This window comes from Terrapene carolina, unplaced genomic scaffold (genome assembly GCF_002925995.2).
Source record: "Terrapene carolina triunguis isolate 2854851 unplaced genomic scaffold, T_m_triunguis-2.0 Scaffold171, whole genome shotgun sequence".
Classification (NCBI taxonomy): domain Eukaryota; kingdom Metazoa; phylum Chordata; order Testudines; family Emydidae; genus Terrapene; species Terrapene triunguis.
In genome coordinates this window covers 4,405,682-4,427,363 of record NW_020664522.1, presented here as the reverse complement: position 1 = coordinate 4,427,363, position 21,682 = coordinate 4,405,682, and the positions used below count along the sequence as shown (strand labels likewise).

Genomic DNA, 21,682 nt, shown 5'->3' with positions numbered 1-21,682 from the left:
GGTACCCAAATGGCCCCACAATATGCCAACATTTTTATGGCTGACTTAGAACAACGCTTCCTCAGCTCTTGTCCCCCAAAGCCCCTACTCTACTTGTGCTACATTGATGACATTTTCATCATCTGGACCCATGGAAGAGAAGCCCTTGAGGAATTCCACCATGATTTCAACAATTTCCATCCCACCATCAACCTCAGCCTGGACCAGTCCACACAAGAGATCCACTTCCTGGACACTACAGTGCTAATAAGCGATAGTCACATAAACACTACCCTATACCGGAAACCTACTGACCGCTATACTTACCTACATGGCTCCAGCTTTCATCCAGACCACATCACACGATCCATTGTTTACAGCCAAGCTCTAAGATACAACCGCATTTGCTCCAATCCCTCAGACAGAGACAAACACCTACAAGATCTCTATCAAGCGTTCTTAAAACTACAATACCCACCTGCTGAAGTGAAGAAACAGATTGACAGAGCCAGAAGAATACCCAGAAGTCCCCTACTCCAGGACAGGCCCAACAAAGAAAGTAACAGAATGCCACTAGCCATCACCTTCAGCCCCCAACTAAAACCTCTCCAGCGCATCATCAAGGATCTACAACCTATTCTGAAGGATTATTCCTCACTCTCACAGATCTTGGGAGACAGGCCAGTCCTCGCTTACAGACAGCCCCCCAACCTGAAGCAAATACTCACCAGCAACCACATACTACATAACAAAAACACTAACCCAGGAACCTATACTTGCAACAAAGCCCATTGCCAACTCTGTCCACATATCTATTCAAGGGACACCATCATAGGACCTAATCACATCAGCCACACCATCAAGGGCTCATTCACCTGCACATCTACCAATGTGATATAGGGAGGGATAGCTCAGTGGTTTGAGCATTGGCCTGCTAAACCCAGGGTTGTGAGTTCAATCCTTGAGGGGGCCACTTAGGGATCTGGGGCAAAATCAGTATTTGGTCCTGCTAGTGAAGGCAGGGGGCTGGACTCGATGACCTTTCAAGGTCCCTTCCAGTTCTAGGAGATAGGATAGGATATGTGCCAGCAATGCCCCTCTGCCATGTTCATTGGCCAAACCGGACAGTCTCTACGCAAAAGAATAAATGGACACAAATCAGATGTCAAGAATTATAACATTCAAAAACCAGTTGGAGAACACTTCAACCTTCCTGGTCACTCAATTACAGACCTAAAAGTCGCAATTCTTCAACAACAAAAATTTCAAAAACAGACTCCAACGAGAAACTGCAGAACTGGAATTAATTTGCAAACTGGACACCATTAAATTAGGCTTGAATAAAGACTGGGAGTGGATGGGTCATTACACAAAGTAAAAGCTATTTCCCCATGCTAATTTCCCCCCTACTGTTACTCGCACCTTCTTGTCAACTGTTTGAAATGGGCCATCCTGATTATCACTACAAAAGTTTTTTTTCTCCTGCTGATAACAGCCCACCTTAATTGATTAGTCTCGTTAGAGTTGGTATGACAACACCCATTTTTTCATGTTCTCTGTGTATATATATCTTCCTACTGTATTTTCCACTGCATGCATCCGATGAAGTGGGTTTTAGCCCACGAAAGCTTATGCCCAAATAAATTTGTTAGTCTCTAAGGTGCCACAAGTACTCCTTGTTCTTTTTGCTGATACAGACTAACACGGCTACCACTCTGAAACTATCCCTTTGAATATTGATATCCAGATTGTCCAAGGTATACAATTTGGGGGGCAGCGGGAGGAGGAAATCACCATTTCTCCAACTTGCTTTTCACTTGCTCAATTCTGAAAGATCAGACTATGACCTGCACTGCACATGCTCCCAGGCTCCACTGAGTCCTCTGCATAGTTTCTCAACAACCACATACGGTTATAGCTCCCAACTGAACACACACAAAGTGGATCTCCTCTTGCTGCTTCCCCCCAGCAAAATCCCCTTTGTGCCAGGAGAAAAGGAAAACTGGGCTGGGAGCCAGGGGCTCAATCCTCAGTTGTGTTGAATGTGAGAGTAGAAAGGTAGCTGTAAACCAGCTTTCCCACTCCCCCAGTCTTGTGCTGACTGGGGGCTGTAATAGCCCCCAGTTTAACTTAAAGAAACCTCAGGGCTAAAATGCCTTCAGATCGTTGGATGAAAAGAGCTGGAGAAGGATTATTATAACATGAGCAAAGCAGAGAATGTGATTTCTTTACCTTGGTTATTAAACAACACCCTTGGTTCCTATTTGCATTTTTTAAGCAAGCGAAAGAGAGACTAACAAGAAACCCACATCATCCCTAATAACTTTTCAAGTAGCCATGTCAAACCACCAGAGGAGAAAATACCACATTGCCAGTAAGATGACAGTGAGTGAAGGCTTTTGAATACATCTGCCTTTCCAATTATCATAATTATTTGTATTACAGTGAAGGCACATTGTGCTAGGCACTGCACAAACGTATAGGAAGATCCTGTTTCTTTGTATGAAGAGTTCTGTCTAATCAAGAGCCCTATTCATTTTTCTGCGGTTAAACAAGCCCCATGAGCCTATACTGCAACTGTCAGCGTTCCAATGTATCTGAATCTCCCATTTAACCTCTTGATAGGGGCAAGATGTTTTCTTCCTGCAGCTGAGACAGTGTTTTTCTAGCTGGAACTGAATAGCCAAGCATCCACAGGCTTTATATCAAGCCACTAATGTACTTTCAATTGTCCATTAATCACAAAGTCAGTTACTACACAGTTTAAATTGTCTGCAAAGCACAGTGCATGTGTCTTCTATTGCATACATTGGCACTGTTTGCCGCAGTAAATCCAGGGCTCAGATACTTGGAACTAAGCCAAATTGTTTCATTACAACTGAATCACAATTTTTGCTGTGCTTCGATTGCAATGAAGGTTTTCAAAGAGGCCTATCTATAGAGCATTCCCAAATTTTCCTAGTACTTGTGGAGCTGCATAAAGTAAAGCTGCCAGACTTGCCCAAGAAACCATTTGACATACCTGGGGCAATGTCAACATGATGCCCATTGGTTTTCTTAAGATCATTCATGTTTGACTCTTCAGAAGGCTGGCAGAATAGTTTTTCTAGAGCAGAATGCCTAACAAATATAACACCACTAAGTGTACGCTTTGTATGGATGATAATGTTCATCGGCTGCTCCCCGGAATTAGAGGACAGGTATTCCAAAAACAACTCTCACAAACAAAAAACAGACAAGTGTAGACTATTTTTTCAAGCTCTTATGCCAAGCCCAGAAAACTGATATATGGACTGTCTGTGATAATAGACAGACTTTGAGACACTATAATCATCCTACACTTTTCCAGCCACTTTCAGTTTGAAGGACCTTGTTACAGGTGGGGTTGGTCGAGCCATCTATTAATAAGGTTGCCCAACACTTCCCATCATAAGACCTGGTTTTCCATTGCATAAAAGAACACCAAACTTAAATGGTTTGGGCTGAAATTGTCCATGCTGGGTGTCTGTCTCAGGTTGATTTTTTTTTTTTTTTTTTTAATTTCAGCCAAACAGTGCAGCCATTTCCAAGAATGAGGTTAGTGGAAAATACATTGTTTTGCCCATTTTTAAAAATTCAAAAGATTTTTTCTTTGAGACGTTCTAGCTCTGCTTTTGAGTGGGGACTTGAAATTTGGCAGGGAGTTGCCTATGTGTGAGGTATGTGTCTATCCCTGTGAAAATCTGCTCTAATTTGCTTGTTAGATACCTTTGAAAAATTTCTGTTCACACATGGTCAGTAGAGACTTGCTAGAGGGTTGCAGCTAAGTTGCAGACAGAATTTGTTGGCACTGAGCACGCTCCAGCCTGGGGCCAAGCAGGACTTTCCTTGTGATTGCAGTTCCTGGATGCTCAGTTCCGAGCACTGCAATGAAAATCGGAAGCCTGCCTCTCCTCTGCTCTCAATGACCCCACTGCTGGGCCCAGGTGCTATGGAGGAGAAATCTGCCTGATTCGGATGCAGAAGGAACAAGAGCTGGATCTGGGGAGGAAGGCTGGTAGGAGGAGACTGGGGCTGCAGACTCAGAGAGAGGGGGAATGGAGGGAGAGCTGGACTGGGAGTTGGGGTAAGAGGGAACCTGGAACTCGATGGACAAGATGACTGGGACTCTCAGCCAGGGAGAGAAACAATGGTGCGACTGGGGGAGCCAGCGTGTATGGAGACGAAGCCTGGATTAGTTGCTGGGGGGAGAATGAACAAGAAGATTAGGACTGTGGGGTCCCGCAGGGATCGGTTCTGGGTCTGGGTCTGGTTCTGTTCAATATCTTCAAGTTTGCGGATGATACCAAGCTGGGAGGGGTTGCCAGTGCTTTGGAGGATAGGATTAAAATTCTAAATGATCTGACAAACTGGAGAAATGGTCTGAAGTAAATAGGATAAAATTCAATACGGACAAATGCAAAATACTCCATTTAGAAAGGAACAAATCAGTTGCACACATGCAAAATGGGAAATGACTGCCTAGGAAGAAGTACTGCGGAAAGGGATCTGGGGTCATGGTGGACTACAAGCTAAATATGAGTCAACAGTGTAACACTGTTGCCAAAAAAGCAAACATCATTCTGGGATGTATTAGCAGGAATGTTGTAAGCAAGAAACGAGAAGTAATTCTTCTGCTCTACTCCATGCTGATTAGGCCTCAACTGAAGTATTGTGTCCAGTTCTGGGCACCTCATTTCAGGAAAGATGTGGACAAATTGGAGAGAGTCCAGAGAAGAGCAACAAAAATTATTAAAGATCTAGAAAACATGACCTATGAGGAAAGATTGAAAAAATTGGGTTTGTTTGGTCTGGAAAAGAGAAGACTGAGAGGGTACCTAAAAGGTTGTTACAAGGAGGAGGGAGAAGAATTGTTCTTCTTAACCTCGGAGAATAGGACAAGAAGCAATGGTTTTAAATTGCAGCAAGAGAGGTTTAGGTTGGACATTAGGAAAAAGTTCCTAACTGTCAGGGTGGTTAAGCACTGGAATAAATTGCCTAGGGAGGTTGTGGAATCTCCATCATTGGAGATTTTTAAGAGCAGGTTAGACAAACACCTGGCAGGGATGAGCTAGCTAATACTTAGTCCTGCCATGATTTCAGGGGACTGGACTAAATGACCCCTCGAGGTCCCTTCTAGTCCTATCATGTTATGATTCTATGACTGTGAATGAGTCAGGGGAGGAGTGGTAGATCTGACAAGGAGCAAGGCTGCAGGGGTAGACCTGGGATTGGTTGGGCAAAGAAACTGGGACAAGATGTGGGGGAGGGGGAAACAATGAACAAGGAGTATGGGGATGGAGAATGAGACAGTGAGGCGGGGGCACAGAGGCTTGGAAAGGAAGAATCAGATCAAATGAGGAGTTTGGGGTGGGGAGACTGGGAATGGCTTGGCATGGAGACTGAGCCGGGGGTCAGACTGGGAGTGGCAAGTCTAGGGCTGAGACTAGGACTTGCTGAGCAAGGAGGCTGGGAGCTTGAGGAGTAGAAACTAGGACTGGCTAGATGAGGAAAATAGGATGAGGAGCCAGGGGTATGGAAGAGACAAGACAGAGGGAATGAGGCAGAAGGGTCAAGCTTGGGAGAGAATGGACAAAAGAGCCTTTGCAAACTAGAGCACACAGTCCTCCTGAGCCTGAAATGGAACCCAAGATTCCTGAGTCTCACCATTCCTCTGCTGTCAGCAAACATCTGTGAAACCCATCAAAAAAGTGTCCCATCCACCTCCCATGCTGGTCCATACAGAGGATGACAAGTACTACTGCTACCAGTTACTCACAAAACAACCTTGTTAAAAGAACATTATTAAGGTTGCAAAGTCCAGTATTGAACAATTAGGAAATGCCAGAATGAATTTGACCTGCTTGTGCATATGCCTTATGACACAGTCTTTAATTAGACTATTATTTTTCCTCAGATCCCCCACCACCACCACATACACCCCATTTCTGATGCAGCATGGCCCTGCTTAGCTTGTCAGAGCCAAGAGATCACAGCACAAGATGGCAGGGGGTGGGCTTTTCCATGTGACTGCTTCAGGCAGATGTCTTAAAGCATGAGTTCAATCGGTTCTGACATTGCTCCTTTAATCTTCACAGCTACTACTAAAGCTGGAGTTTCCTCTCAAAAAGCATTTTAATTACAAAACCTCCAGGCTTCCACCTTCCTTCCCTGGACTGACATTTGTGCAAAAGCCATTTCCACTGCTTCCTCATTTAATACAATAGAAACTGGTAGTATAACTGCCATTGGCACAATGGCACCAGCCAATGCTGAGCAGAACTAAAGCAGGTTTTGCTGCCGCAGGGAGCGATCTCAATGCCTCACTGTACAATGTCTAATGGTTTGTTGTTCTCCCTGATAGCATTCTTTTAGTCATTAGATAACAAAGGAGAAGGTAGTAGTAAAATCAAGCCTATTTACATGGCTTAGTAGTATCTCCCATTCCCCATCCTGGTTCCTGCCAGTGTCTTATTCAGTACCATTTGGAAAGAAGAATTGGAACACCCTTGTCCTTGTATTAAATCTGTTATTTCTGAACTTCCAGGAGGCCAGAGTTCAGTTTCTCTCTTAGTCACTGGAAATCATCCGTTTATGCTGAATTAAGAGTCTGATTATCTTAAATGAAAGCAGATGTTATTAAGAAAGAAAGAAAGAAAGAAGGGATAGATGCAAAAAGCACCCACATGCCTTGTCAAATCCAATGGAAATTTTTGTGAGGGAGGATCTAAACTTAAATTACAACATATCGTAGTTGAGAGAAAAGTCTTTAGTCTATCTGACACAGGAACAACAAAATCCTCTCTCTGTCAGAGCTTAATAGATTAGATGTTCCCTCAAAATGTCTCCAATTTGTGTTTGTTTTATAGCCCCCATCTTGTTTGCCAAGTGTTAATTTATAGGATTATTCATTTCCCAATACCTGATCAGAAGGATTAAAAGCTGTTTGAATCTTGTTTGGATGCTTCTTGTTTCTTTCTGCTTCCCCACACAGTGGCCGTGTCTGTCACAGGAAATCTCCTCTCATTAACAAAATGAAACAGTTTAGTTCTGGGATATCAGTTTAGGATAAACAATGCATTTTCCTTCTCCTAAGCATACATTAACATCTAAGTAGCATAAGTACATACTTCCTTAGCGCAGATAATCATTATAGCCTTTTGTTCAGTTTCACACCTTCTAGTAAACATGTCTAAGGCCTTTTTGGATTGGTTCCTGCTCAGATTGGGTTTGAGTTTACAGCAGTAATAAGAATTAGTGAGAAAACAGATATCCAACAAATTTTAAAATCATGTTAGTTGTGACCACATAAGTCACGTGCTCAGACACTGCCACTGCAAAAAGTATAATTGGTTGTTTTAGCGTAGCAAATAGCACTGACCCCATAGTACTGTCTGCAAGTGGTGTTCTTTTGCTGGATTGTTTCTCCTCTATCTCATCCACAATGCTGGATACAGAACAAGAGGAAGTAGCAGCAACTTCACACAGATGTTACAGTATTGCAGAGTGCAAACCAAACAGCAGTGGCTAGGGCCCATTAACTTGGTATTAAGAGTTTTCCTTGTCACTATGTAAACAATGAGAGACTGAGCTGCATTCAAACCTAATTGACTAGGGCATTGGGACAAGCAGGAAAGACTTATTTGGGAGCAGTGAGTAAGGTTTGCTTTTAATGCCCTCTATTCCAGACAATACAGTCAGGGTAAGGTGCTCCTGTACATTAGACAGGCACCCTCTGCTGACCCATCTTCACCAGAGAGCAAAAAAGGGAGGGAGGGTATGAGCCAACATGGAACCAAGAGACAATACCACTTTGTCTCCCCTTGATCCTCATCCTCCCTCACACGTACCCCTTCTTATCTGTGCTGTCCAAAATATAAATGTGTGGCCACTGCACAAGAATAACCCCCTGATGAGAAAGATATAAAGTGAAAAACAAATTCTCTGTCTGGTAGGAATAACAAGTATCAGTGTGCTACTAGAGGGTATTACAACAGCATGTAGCACAATAGGGTCCTGGTCCATGACCAGGGTTCCCAGGCACAACAGTAACACAATTACATACCAATTACAACTAGTGCTTAAAACCAGCACCTACCCACCCAGACACGTAAGGAGGAAAGAAACAGACCTATCCACTCCATCCCCGGCTTGACAGCAAGAATAATCTGCCTCTCAGTAGATACATGCAGATACACTGGGTATTCTCCAAAAGAATAAACAACCTTATGTATACTTCAAACAAACACAAAATTTGAATGTGGTGCTAGCCACATCTATTGGCAACATTTTTTAAAATGACATGGTGACTTACAAGACTATAAGTATGTAAAAACACTACTCAACTCCAAAATAAGTGCGCTTACAAAAAATACTATAATTAACAGAAGGCTTCACTGTGCATTTATTTTATATTACAAAGTGGAAGGTCCTGTTTTGTTAATCTCCTTGACTTCATCCATAGGTACAGAAAAAGTTCACAAGAGTAATTCATTTCATTTGGCTCCTGCAGAAGCCTTCGATAATGTCTCACTTGATAAGCTCCTTTTTAAAATACAACCTGTGCTAAGTGCTGGTTGAAACTGAAGAAAAAAAGCTCTGTTGCAAAGGAGTTTTAAAAAACAATTAACTAAAGCAACAATGGTTTCCCACAGGGGTTTGTACACAGAACTCTGTTTTCAATTCTACATAATTGACCTAAGCAAAGAAACTAATAGTATTTCTTTCAAGTTACAGGCAGCATAATGCAACAGGTGCGCACTGTAAATAAATAGGAGAGACACAGTTCATCTTTAAGAACAAGACAATTTAGCAATTAAAATGTATTATGAATATAAAGCATTAGAATTGGGACTCAGGATCATGAATGGAACAGAAAGTAAATATAGGTTTCAGCTTTAAATATTAGGTGTTGCCATTGGTATGGAGCAAGCCTTTTCTTAAAATTGGTGACAAAACCTTGAGGTGGAGAGACTGGATGGAGAGAGGAATTATGACTATGTCCCAGCTAACTGACAATGATAATTTAGAGCGACAAGATGGGTGAGGTAATATCTTTTATTGGACCAACTTCTGTTGGTGAAAGAGACAAGCTTTCAGACTCCACAGAGCTCTTCTTCAGGTCTGTGGAGCTCAAAAGTTTCTCTCTTTCACTAACAGAAGTTAGGCCAATAAAAGATATTACCTCACCCACCTGTCTTTCTCATATCCTGGGACCAACACAGATACAACAACATGGCAAACAACAGACATTTTTGTCAGACAAAGAAAAAAACCTTCATTCCTGAACACCTTTTGCCTCCCATCACCATGTCTCCAGAGAAAATCTACGTTTGCTGGCAAAAATGAAAATAAAATTGCCTCTTTACAAATACTCTTGGAGCAAAACCGAGTTCTTTCACACAGCTCTACTATGGCCTAGATAAAAAAGTATAGATTGATATGTTTGCTTGTTTCTTTTTCTTGGTTTGTTTATTTTTGTGGGGAGGTTGTTGTTGTTGTTTTTTTTACAATTTCTTGTTTTTAAAAAAATTGAATGTATCGCTTTTTATTATATGGCTTTCCTTTTTAATATAAAAGTGTTAAAATGTTAAGGAACAGACTTCAAACCACAAAATCTAAAGACACTATTAGTGAAGTCCAGAATGCTATCTATGTCTCACCTCCTTTGATTTACAAACCAAGATTCACACTTCTGGGAAACAAACATATTTGTCCAGAGCATAGGGGGAGTATATGCGCTGCATATGCATGAGTAGAAGTAAACAAATGGATGGGTTCTTTCTTTGAAAATGTGTTTTTCACCATCTTTGCTGGGTACACAGGCCAGCATTCCAGAAATACACTTGGAAGCAGGAATTTCAATATTGGGTTGGTTTGCGGTTACATGTCTTTCTTTATAGTACTGTGTGAAAACATTACATCCTTAATAATTCATTATTAAAAGGTTTGACCCACAATGTAATAAGAATACCCTATCTGCCATTGTTTCTTATCTTTTATGCATACACACACACACACACTGCTATGAAAAATTAGCAAACCGTGAATCTGCATTGCAGAGTTTTAAAACTAGCCTCTTGGTTCATATCTGCTGGCCAATCCGAGTCTGTGTAAACATTTTAGATTTCAAATAAACTAAATCATAATCATGACTGATTAAACCTGAAGTATACAAAGGCAAAGTAAATTGAGCCAGGTACATGCAACAGAATGAAGATAAGATAGAAGCTGGTTATCATACACAGGAACATAAGAGTTGCCATTCTATTCTAGATTGTTGTCTCTGGTTATGGCCAATACATTGTTCCTCAGAGGAAAATGCAAACTAAAAATACAATGCACCTAGCCACTAAAAAGTACTTATAACATATACTGTAATACTAAAAGCAACTGAAATTACCAAAAAAAAAAAAAAACCACACAAAAACCCACAACAAAAATTTCTTAATTCCAGGGGGTTTTCTGATTTTAAACTACTAAAGTAAAAAGGGGTTCTTTCCTCATGTATTTTCAATAGATTTATTTCATTCATTCAATCTTTTTCTCACATGGTTCTGCAACTTTTCGTTGGTTATGAAAAGTCAGTTCCAACATAGGGGCAAATATAGTCATAGGACTTCAGAGGCCCTCTGCAAATAAATGAATTTAAGCCCTTCCAGTTCCTTTTCCCCATAGGGAACACAAACAACTACTGCCACACACATCCATCTTACCTCTTGAAACTGATATTTAGGAAGTGGGTGTCTTTGACAACAGGTGTAGATGCTGGGAGGCCCATGGGACCACACCAACTCCACAAAATGTTGGGAAGTTTCTCTATAGCACTGTCTTCCTTTTCTCAGTCGTGGCGGCTGCTACAGCCAGGGTTTGGTACTAATGGTAGGATCTTCTCTAACATATACCAGAGCTACTGGGTATGTTCTCATGTGGATAGAATTGATTCCCCAGGTAATCTCCACCTGTATTCATAGAAGCCATACATCTAAATCTTCAATTACTGAGCTAAGTTTTATTTGCATTAGTAGTGTTTAGTGTATGCACTCTAACCAATTTACCTGACAAGCCAAGAACAGGGGATAAATTAAAACCATTAAACTTAAAACGATGTCGGAACAATTCACCTAGCAGAAATAACATTTTCTATCACCTCTGGCTCACGATTCAGCTTTTTTATGTAGATGTACAGCTTACTTAGTGATAAATGAATAGATGATTCCCAGTTCAACTCTCCTGACAAACTGTGCCCATCACCTATGATTAATGAATACAAAATACAATATTGCTTGAGCACAAAGACTTGTTTCTCATTCTGTCTCCTTTGAGATGGTTCCCTTGCTTGGCCTGGATGAAATAAGATATGGATCCTTCAAATGGCCTGGGCAGAGTCCAATTGTCTTAACCAGCAGCTGCCACTTCTGCTTATCCTGGATGATAAAAAAAGAAAGAAAGAACACCTGGAACGTCTAAAAACGGAAACTGTCAGCACCTCTTTTGATGAGAGGAATCTGCCACACTATAGAACAAGCAGTAGTTTGACCAGTACTAAAGAAACAAATTACTCAGTGCTGGAGACCTTGCAAACTACCATCCAGTATCTAATATGCCTTTTCTAAGCAAGCTAATTGAGAAGTTAGTGACAAATAGTCTCTAATGCCAACTGTCAGCTGCCAGCATCCTGGATCCCTCTCAGTCAGGCTTCAGGCCAATCCATCAATGCAACAGGTGCTGTCCCTGACCTCCTTCTGTTCACAGGCAAGCCAAACACATCTGCAGTCATCCTGCTGCAGCCAGCTCTTCGCAGCACTTGACACCACTGAGCACCAAATACTCCTGACCTACCTTCAAGCGGCTGTAGGTATGAATGGAAATGCCCTGAAATGCCTCAGGTTTTTCCTTTCAAACTGAACCCAGAGGGTCATTATGGGAGCTGTTCCTTCACCTCCACAGCCCTCACCTGTGCAGTCCCACAGGGCTCAAACCTCTCCTGATGTTATTCAACATCTCTAAGAAGCCATTGGGAGCTGGTGACGCAACAAGGGCTGAAGTGCCAACAGTACTCAGACAACATCCAGCTCTACATTTCCTTTATGTCAAATGTAAATAGCACCATATAAAGAGGCCACTCTAGCTAGAGGCAAGCTAGGCAGCTGCCTATGGTGACAGATGTGGCCCGACAACCCTTCCATCATGACATCCTTCTGTAACATCCTTCACCTGCCCTCAGCCATGGGGTCCTTTCCGACGACTCGATGCTATTGCATACCCAAATACACCGCTACCTCGATATAACGCGACCCGATATAACACGAATTTGGATATAACACGGTAAAGCAGTGCTCCGGGCGGGGCGGGGCTGCGCACTCTAATAGATCAAAGCAAGTTCAATATAACGCGGTTTCACCTATAATGCGATACGATTTTTTGGCTCCCGAGGACAGCATTATACCGAGGTAGAGGTGTAGCCATGACAGCAAAAACTACCCTCTTTCTATCTGTGATTGGCCCAAACATCGATCCCATCTGCTGAGGCACAGACTAGCCAGAATGATGTATGCATTTATCATCTCCACATTTGATTTGATTATTGCAAATTATGGCTTGAAACAAAGCCACACTCTCTGAAAATTAGAGGATTGGGCCAAAAGAAACCTGATGAGGTTCAACAAGGACAAGTGCAGAGTCCTGCACTTAGGACGGAAGAATCCCATGCACTGCTACAGACTAGGGACCAAATGGCTAGGCAGCAGTGCTGCAGAAAAGGATCTAGGGGTTACAGTGGACGAGAAGCTGGATATGAGTCGACAGTGTACCCTTGTTGCCAAGAAGGCTAACGGCATTTTGGGCTATATAAGTAGGAGCATTGCCAGCAGATCGAGGGACGTGATCATTCCCCTCTATTCGACATTGGTGAGGCCTCATCTGGAGTACTGTGTCCAGTTTTGGGCCCCACACTACAAGAAGGATGTGGAAAAATTGGAAAGAGTCCAGCGGAGGGCAACAAAAATGATTAGGGGGCTGGAGTACATGACTTATGAGGGGAGGCTGAAGGAACTGGGATTGTTTAGTCTGCAGAAGAGAAGAATGAGGGGGGATTTGATAGCTGCTTTCAACTACCTAAAGGGGGTTCCAAAGAGGATGGATCTAGACTGTTCTCAGTGGTACCAGATGACAGAACAAGGACTAATGGTCTCAAGTTGCAGTGGGGAAGGTTTAGGTTGGATATTAGGAAAAACTTTTTCACTAGGAGGGTGGTGAGGCACTGGAATGGGTTACCTAGGGAGGTGGGGGAATCTCCTTCCTTAGAGGTTTTTAAGGTCAGGCTTGACAAAGCCCTGGCTGGGATGATTTAGTTGGGAATTGGTCCTGCTTTGAGCAGGGGGTTGGACTAGATGACCTCGTGAGGTCCCTTCCAATCCTGAGATTCTATGATTCTATGAAAATGCACCATTTTGTACAAAATGCAGCAGCCTGCCTACTTAATAACAGGTTACTGTGAAAACATGGCCTGGGTGCACCTGTCCCTGAATACGGAGTCCTGTTCAAGGCCTCTGTGTCCTGATATTCACAACTCTCCATGGGACTGGCCCTAGATCTCTGAGAGGGCATCTCTCCCTACATGACAGTGACCTCCCATGTCCCAGATAGCTATAGTCCAACACAACAATGCAACTGTTGTCCAGTGGAGAGAGGCTCACAAGTGGAGAAGACAGAACTTCCATGGGAGCTGAGCCTCGGCTGTGGAAATCACACCCACAAGACAAACTATAATTAAGGCACTCACCACATGCACAACTAAATGCAGAACTCTTTCTTTCAACTTTGCTTTCCCTCAGTCAGTTCTTTGTGCACACAACACACAAAAACAATAAACTAATGAAGCTGTTTCTCCTACAAGCTGGGAAGGCAGAGAGAGAGAGAGAGAGAAAGAGATTGATATTTCTATTTTTAAATATTTGAAGGACATGCAGATGATGATGGGGGCCATATAAAAAGACACAGCACACCTCACATATAATCTACTAAAGTCCCTGACCAACAATAGCTCTTCAGCTCTCCCACAGTACATCCAATTCTATCAAAGAACCTCAGCTTGTCTGTTCAGTGTCCCACTTCCTCCAGTGTAGAAAGTAGGGTTGCCACCCATCCAGTTTTTACCCGGACAGTCCAGTTTTTGGCTTCTGTGTCTGGGTGACTCAGGGTTGCCAGGTGCCCAGTTTCTGTGGACAGGGCAACCCTAAATGGCACCCGAACCAAAAGTCCGGTTACTGTGGGGTGGGGACAGGCACGGGGTCATTAACTTGCTTCAGCTCCTGCTCAGCCAGGACCATGTCCTACCTGCAGGCAGGCTCCTTGAAATGATCCAGTGAGCGACAGGGGGAGCAGGGGAGAGGAGCAAGTGAAGGGGCCTGGGCCTAACGGGGAAGAGATGGAACAGGGGAGGGGCCTCAAGGGAAGAAGTGGAGCTGGGGCAGGACTTTGAGGAGGAGAGGCGGGGCAGGGGTGGAGCCTCGGGGATCTGGTTACCAGCAATTAGAAAGGTGGCAACCCTAGTTGCTAGAAACTGGAACAGAGCAATGGCCATAGTGGATCAGGCCAAAGATCCACCTAGTCCATTATCCCACACCCCTAACAGAACTGCCTAACCTCTGGCTTTTGGTCAGAGATACTGGCCTTCTGCTCTTTTCTCCAGCTCAATGGCAACTCACTGCTGCATCCAGCTAGTCTAGCAGCTGGCCAGGTTTTTGGCTCTGTGGAGTCATGAGAGACTTTTTCCTCTCAACCACCAGTAAAAACTGCTGTCTCCTCCAGCTGCTGGAGGTTGTCATCTAAAAAAACCCTATCCTTGGCCCAGTCGCTCAGTGGTGAACAAGCGCACTAGGGGTTTGGTTTGGGAAGGATGTCCCCAAGGAAGTCCGAGGAATCACAGGGAGAGAGGCAAGAGAGCTGGAGGGGCACACAATGCAGACCAAAAGTCCCGGAGGAACCCCAGGATGAGGGCAGGATTGCTGGAGATGGTGCAACGAGAGTAGAGTCTGCTGCCCACAGCATACAGAAGAAAAGATAAGTTCGGCTCCCCCTGCTGGTAGAAGGCATCAAGTGTCAGGTTTCCAAAAAAAAAAAAAAAACTTTACTTATGAATGCCAGTCTTGGGAGGCAATGGGAGTGCACTGGGGAGGTAGCACCCTGCTGTTGTCTCCTTATAGCCACGCACCAGACATTTAGCCAGGCACATTGAGGTGTTTGAGAATATTTAGTATCACTGTCACTCATCAATTCACCGGAACAGTTCTTTTGGAGCAGTGGCTGCTCACTGGGGTCAATGCTAATGCCATGCATTTGTGCGCTCACAGTCCTTTGGGGAAAAAAAATTAAAAGTTTTCTGTGCACCCTGTAATTCCATTCCTAAAACAGAATTACAGGATTTTAATTTATCTGTCCCACCCCTGAAAAAATAACCCAGCAAACAAGACCAGCCCATACTACCTACTAGCATACCTGCAAAATTCTTTTTGAAAAATTAGGGCCAGATCCTCAGCTAGCATATATCAGCATAGCTCCATTAAAGTCAATGGAGTTATACCAATCTATACCTACTGAGGATCTGGCCATAAGGTTTAAATTAAGGAAGCAAAGAAACCATCTTCATTTCTTTCTTCAGTTGTATAACTCAAAAAGTGTCAAATTGTTCTCTCCCACACTTAAAAAAAAAAGGGGGGGCAACAGAATTGTTCCATTTTTCACTGAGGAGAGAACTGACATGGCCCAACTACTGCCCCGTTTAAACCCCTGGATGTAGGTTTACAATCTGAAAATGGGCATGCCCATAAAACAGTAGCATGAATGTCACTGGCGTGTTTTCTATTGAGGACACACTTGGCCATGACTTCTGCTCTTCACGTGTATCTTTCCTACACCCAGCATTAAGGTAAAACTCCTAATACTGTAATTTTAGAAGATATTAGCAAAGCTTTTCAAAAGTTATTTTGGGTGCCTCAATTTTGGGCATATACAGCACTTATTTCTACAGATGAAAGATTCTGTATTTACTGTATAATACTATTTATAACTTTATTCTTTATTTCAAATAATTGCTTTGATCATCAGAATTTTAAAAAAACAGTCACCAGAACTGACTTGGATCCTGTTCCTAGGACTGGGCCCTTAAAATGCCAAAGATGCCAGTTCAGATAGAACCGGCTTGATCAGACAGAGAAACCTCTGTATTATGCAGCTTTCAAAAGTGATTTTATGACACACTAACATCAATTTTGCCTTCAGCCACTGGATCATTTTTTACCTAAATAAACTGATCCAAGACATCCATAACATTTCTCCTGGATCTTATTACCTGGAAGTAATATTGCAAATTGCTCAAAGGCTATGTAAACCCTTTATAACATCGAGATTAAAAAGCATTAATTTTTCATGCATACATTTGTAAGCTGCTGAAGAACAACAGCACTGATCCGCCACTGTGTTGGTTCAGGACTGACACATTGCTCCATGTGAAAGGACACTATAGACATTGTACATAATTCAGCACCTGAACACACCTACAGCACAGAAGCTCTAGCATACTCCAGAACTCATCTTCTCTCTTGACTACAATCACCAGAAGTATTGGCACCATTATAAGCTTGAAGGAATGTAGTGAAGGACTGTCTCCACAATAGAATCAGGCCTGGTAAAGCTACAGTTGCCACTACAACATAACCCATCATCTATCTTCCTCCAGTGGAGCTACAGCAGCAGAATAATGGAGTTGCCTAATGTGAAGGGGATGGTGAAAGAAATAATATACTGTAACTGAATAATTAAGAATTAATTATTTAAAATCCTTATTTGCATCAAAGAATGATGATGTAACCTACTTTATCTCTTTCTATACCAACAAGAAGAAACAAATAATTTATGTCAACTGTAAGAGAACACCCTATTATAAAAGGCACCTGATGATGCTATGTTCTTATTCCAGTGAATATGTAAGATGTCTTCAGGTTCTTGGATTATTTTTTTTTTAATAAAAGCCCGCTCTGACACATCTATAGGGCTGCTTTGGTTTCCTCATACACAATCTGGAATGAGATACATATTGGCAAAAGTTTGATGTTCAATGCTTATTATGCCTACCAGAAAACCGTAAGTCAAGTGTTGCAATACTTCATAATTAAAGAAATTCAGTAAACCTCCTGCCAATATGTAGGTTCTGGGGAAAGAGGTAAAAGCCAGGTAAAGTGAGGAGGTGGGCTAATAAGCTAGACTTTCAATACAGGTGTCATTACTGCTCATTTCAGTCATTAAAAAGATGTTTGATGCAATATTTAAAGGTACTGAGGGCCTAATTCTACTACCCTTACTCACTTTGAACTAGATTCTGATGCCCTTACCTACACTAACATTTTCCTCCTCCTCCCCCTGCGGGCCATGAGTCAATTAATTAATTAACAGTCCCACTGTTTTCCCACTGATTTCAGTGGGACTACTTGCAGAGTGAGGCACTATGCAATATAAGAAAGGGTAACAGAATCAGGCCCAGAATAATTGTTCAAACAAGCATTAACAGACAGTTAGATTAAACTGCCCTCTGAAAAACAAAATTTATTTGCTCTGGTAACATGGCTGGAATGAGGAGTTCTCAACACTTCATGCCTTGCTCACCAAGAACAGTAATGAATGAATGGAACACACATAGGTCAAACACATTCATTAAAAATAGATACAGGCCAGACTAGATAAGAAGATTTACATTTACTTGGCTAGGTAGATTTTGTTTGTGAAACCTAAAATGAGAGCAGTTTAGAATCTGCATAAGACCTACATGGTCGCAAATACACCTGACCCAGCAAAGTAAATTTTTGCTCTGACAGAGGGAGAGCAACACCACACTATTAACAAACACCACAACTAGGGATGTGAAATTTACCACAGATTGCTTTGTAAATCACTCTGCCTGGAGTCTGAAAGGCACCTTAGCTCAATGCAGTTTGTCCTTTCCAAGAATAAGTCAGATCCTTCAACAACTGATTGTAATTACAGTGTCAAAGCCTAGAACACACGCAACCCCCTGCTCCCCCTCCTGCCAGAGTAGTGCCTTACGGCAGCAGCATTTGACCCCAAGCAGCTGTCAGGACATCAGGGAAGAAGGACATTGGAGGGCAGAGAGCGGGGTACACGAGTGGTGGCTGATAGCCCCACCAGGGCACTGCCAGCAGCGGCGGCCCCCAGGGGGAAGCGAAGTTTACTACTCACACAGTGAAGTGATACACGAAGCACTTCCAGCCGGTGGGTCTCTCTAGGAAGTTATAGACCCTGCCTTGGATGTTGGTCCTGCTCAGCAGCGGTCTGCGGATGCTGTAGATGGAGACCCGAGGGTCCAAGTTGATGTGTGGCCGGGGGCAGTCCGTGTTCACCACCACCATCTCTCTCTTGTACTGCGGCTCGCCCCGATCCGGATCCGCCGGCTGGCTGGAGCCCTGCTGCATCTGCTCCTGGGCGGGGGGCATAGGGGCATAGTGGGCATTGGGGCTGTTTTCAGCCAGCTCCAGGGCGGAGGGCTTCTTGCTGGGAGTCATGCTCCCTTTCCGGGACCCAGGCAGCCGTCCCAAGCTCCAGCGTCTCTTCTCAGGCTTGGGGGAGGAGGTGGTCATGGCCGGAGGGGCGTGGGGGGAAGGAGGAGGAGGAGGAGTGTGCGCGATGAAGGAGGGAAAGGGGCAGCCACTGCAGGGGCGGGAGGGCAGGGATGCAGCCCCGGCGCTGCCCCGGGGAAGGAAGGCGGGAGGGACAGCCAGCCACCGCTAGGGAGTCTCTCACACCCTCCCTTCCCCGCTCCCGGAGCGCTCCTAGCCCGGCCCACCCCGGGGGACGGCCCCCGCTGGGAAAGGTACGAGGTCTCCGCCTCCCTGCCCGGCTGCCACCCAGGGGAGGCTCCGAGCCCGGGTGACCGCGGGAGCTGCCTCGCCCCCGGGCATTCCCCGGGCATTCGGCACGAACTACTCGCTCCTCCTGGCGCGCGTCCAAGCCCGCGCCAGGCTCGCTCGGGGGGGAGGGTGCCCGGCCCCCCGCTTGGAGCCGGAGTGTAAAGCAGAAAGCCCGCCATGGGCACTGCCCGCTCCAGGGGCCGGGGCAGGTCAGGCAATGCCGCACCGCTTGCAGCATTGCCCGCCTGCCTGCCGGTGGCAGCGGAGATGGGGCCTGGGTGCTGCCTTGGGGTTGCACCAGGTGATGGGGACCTGATTGTCTCTGTGGGACCGATGAGCCATACACCAACCCTGGTAAGGGAAAGGAAAGAGCCACGCTGTTGGCTAAAAGAACAGGAGTAAGTGTGGCACCTTAGAGACTAACAAATTTATTTGAGCATAAGCTTTCATGGGCTACAGCCCACTTCATTGGATGCATAGAATGGAACATATAGTAAGGAGATATATATACACATATAGAGAACATGAAAAGGTAGGAGTTGCCTTACCAACTCTAAGAGGCTAATCAATTAAGATGAGCAAATATCAGCAGGAGGGGGGAAAACTTTTGTAGTGATAATTAAGATGACCCAGTTCAGGCAGCTTGACAAGAAGGTGTGAGGATACTTAACATGGGGAAATAGAGTCAATGTGTGTAATGGCTCAGCCATTCCCAGTCTCTATTCAAGCCTAAATTGATGGTATCTAGTTTGCATATTAATTCAAGTTCAGTAGTTGCTTGTTGGAGTCTGTTTCTGAAGCTTTTCTGTTGCAAGATTGCCACCTTTAAGTCTGTTACTGAGTGACCAGAGAGGTTGAAGTGTTCTCCTACTGGTTTTTGAATGTTATGATTCCTGATGTCAGATTTGTGTCCATTTATTCTTTTGCGTAGAGACTGTTCGGTTTGGTCAATGTGAGGGGCAGTGCTGGCACATGATGGCATATATCACATTGGTAGATGTGCAGTTGAACGAGCCCCTGATGGCGTGGCTGATGTGATTAGGTCCTATGATGATGTCACTTGAATAGATATGTGGACAGAATTGGTTGGATTTAAAAAAAAAAAAAAAAAAAAAGAGGACAGCATCATAGCTCACTGGCCAGCCACCAGGGGAGAAAGCAGCTGTATCCTTTCAAGCTTACAATAACTTTCTCCAAGGTGAACGTAAGAGCAGGTGAGGGGCTTTACCTCAGAAGGGGCTTTCTGAGGAATGGTCCCTTTGCAGAGCTGTGTTCATATGTTGGTGATGCTGGTGCAGGGCTGTGTCTACAGACACAATGTCCTCTACTAGATCTCTAGGTGTAAATAATAATTTGTGTCTTAGACTTTGGTGCTAAACTGTTCTTTTTATTGTTATCTCACCTCCCCGCCCCACACACTCCATTTGTCCATTTCCTCCACTGGTTGGATCCTATCTGACATTCAGATTATGAGTAGGACTTATCAGAAATTCTCCCCCAGAAGGTTATTCCATTGGAAAATGCTGACTGGTCAAAATCAAAATGGTTTGTGGGGACAAGGTTCCTGGCCGTTTGCCCACTTGGCTCCGAACTCTTTGGCAGCCCAACCCGGCAGGCTGATGGAGAGCTGAGACTGCGGAAGCTCTGGGAACGCCAGCCCCCAAGTTCCCAGGCTGTCAGCTCTTCAGCATGCCAGGCTCCCAAAAGATCCCAGGGGGTGCAGGGTCAGTGGCTGCAAGGCAGCCCACCATTCAGACTGTCCTAGAGACGGGCCCATTTGCTTTCCCACCGTAATTAAAAAATTTTGATTTTCATTCTAAAGCAGAATCAAATCATATTTTGAAATATTGAAATCCTCTGTGAAATAGAATTATCTTTCTCCACACAGCTCTAATTGTGAGGTTACTGGTGCAGGGACTGTCTTCCTTGTTATTTCTCTGTAACAGCGCCTTTCACAATGGGGCCCTAGTTTTTCATTGTGGTTTCTAGGTGCTACCATGATATAAATAAATGATGAATAGGTGGTTGAACTAGAGAGCAATACGTTTTGCCCTTCAGCTCTCGGACCATAGTTGACCCTCTCTTCACCACCTTTAAAATATGTTTGCTTTTGTGGAGGCCCCCTGCTATATGTGTTTGGCCATTACTGTTATGTTATGTGAGGGCTTGGCCTAGTTTTTCTGTTTACTATTTTAAGCAATGACTTACTTTACTATGACAAATTGTTTCACGCCACAGTTACAAGAGCCTATGCTGCAGCAATTAGCTAACAATTTCTATTCCCATACCTAAAGGGGAGATTATCTTTGGTCTGGAGAGCTGTTTTTTTCCTTCTAGGCCAGAATAGAGTAGAACTAGCTGTGCTGAGTTCATGGGAGATACTTGTGCTTAAACAAAAAAATGTTGTGGTAAGATAAGGGGCTATATAAAGTTAAACAAAAACAGCCTTACTCATTGCAGCTCCATTCAAACCAGAGAAAGCTATGCAGGGGGATTGGGCCAGATCCTCAGGAAGTGTAAATGAGCATGATTTTATGATTTGGCCTATTGTCTATTAAATGAAGAAAAGCAAAATATTGATCTTACAAACAATAAAGACTAAATACATCTGTTTGAAAAATAAGATGGCAGTGATTGTTTTTTATGAAAAAAATAAAACATGATTAGCAAGTCACCTTAGCAAAACAGCATGCCAGAAGAAGGGAGATCTGCCTTTCACCTAATCTACAGACAGCCAGATTGTGACTAATTGGCACTGACCCATG

The 21,682-nt window shown here is 43.8% G+C and overlaps 1 protein-coding gene across 1 annotated transcript in view; it reads right to left on the bottom strand.

Annotated features, from left to right (window-relative positions):
* Positions 1-18,647, bottom strand: part of KCNQ1 (potassium voltage-gated channel subfamily Q member 1) — a 549,152-nt gene extending 530,505 nt beyond the window's left edge. Inside the window, exon 1 of the mRNA XM_024209178.2 lies at positions 18,250-18,647. Coding sequence (XP_024064946.2) covers positions 18,250-18,647 — 398 coding nt within the window. The remainder of the gene's footprint in view (positions 1-18,249) is intronic.
* Positions 18,648-21,682: the final 3,035 nt, after the last annotated feature.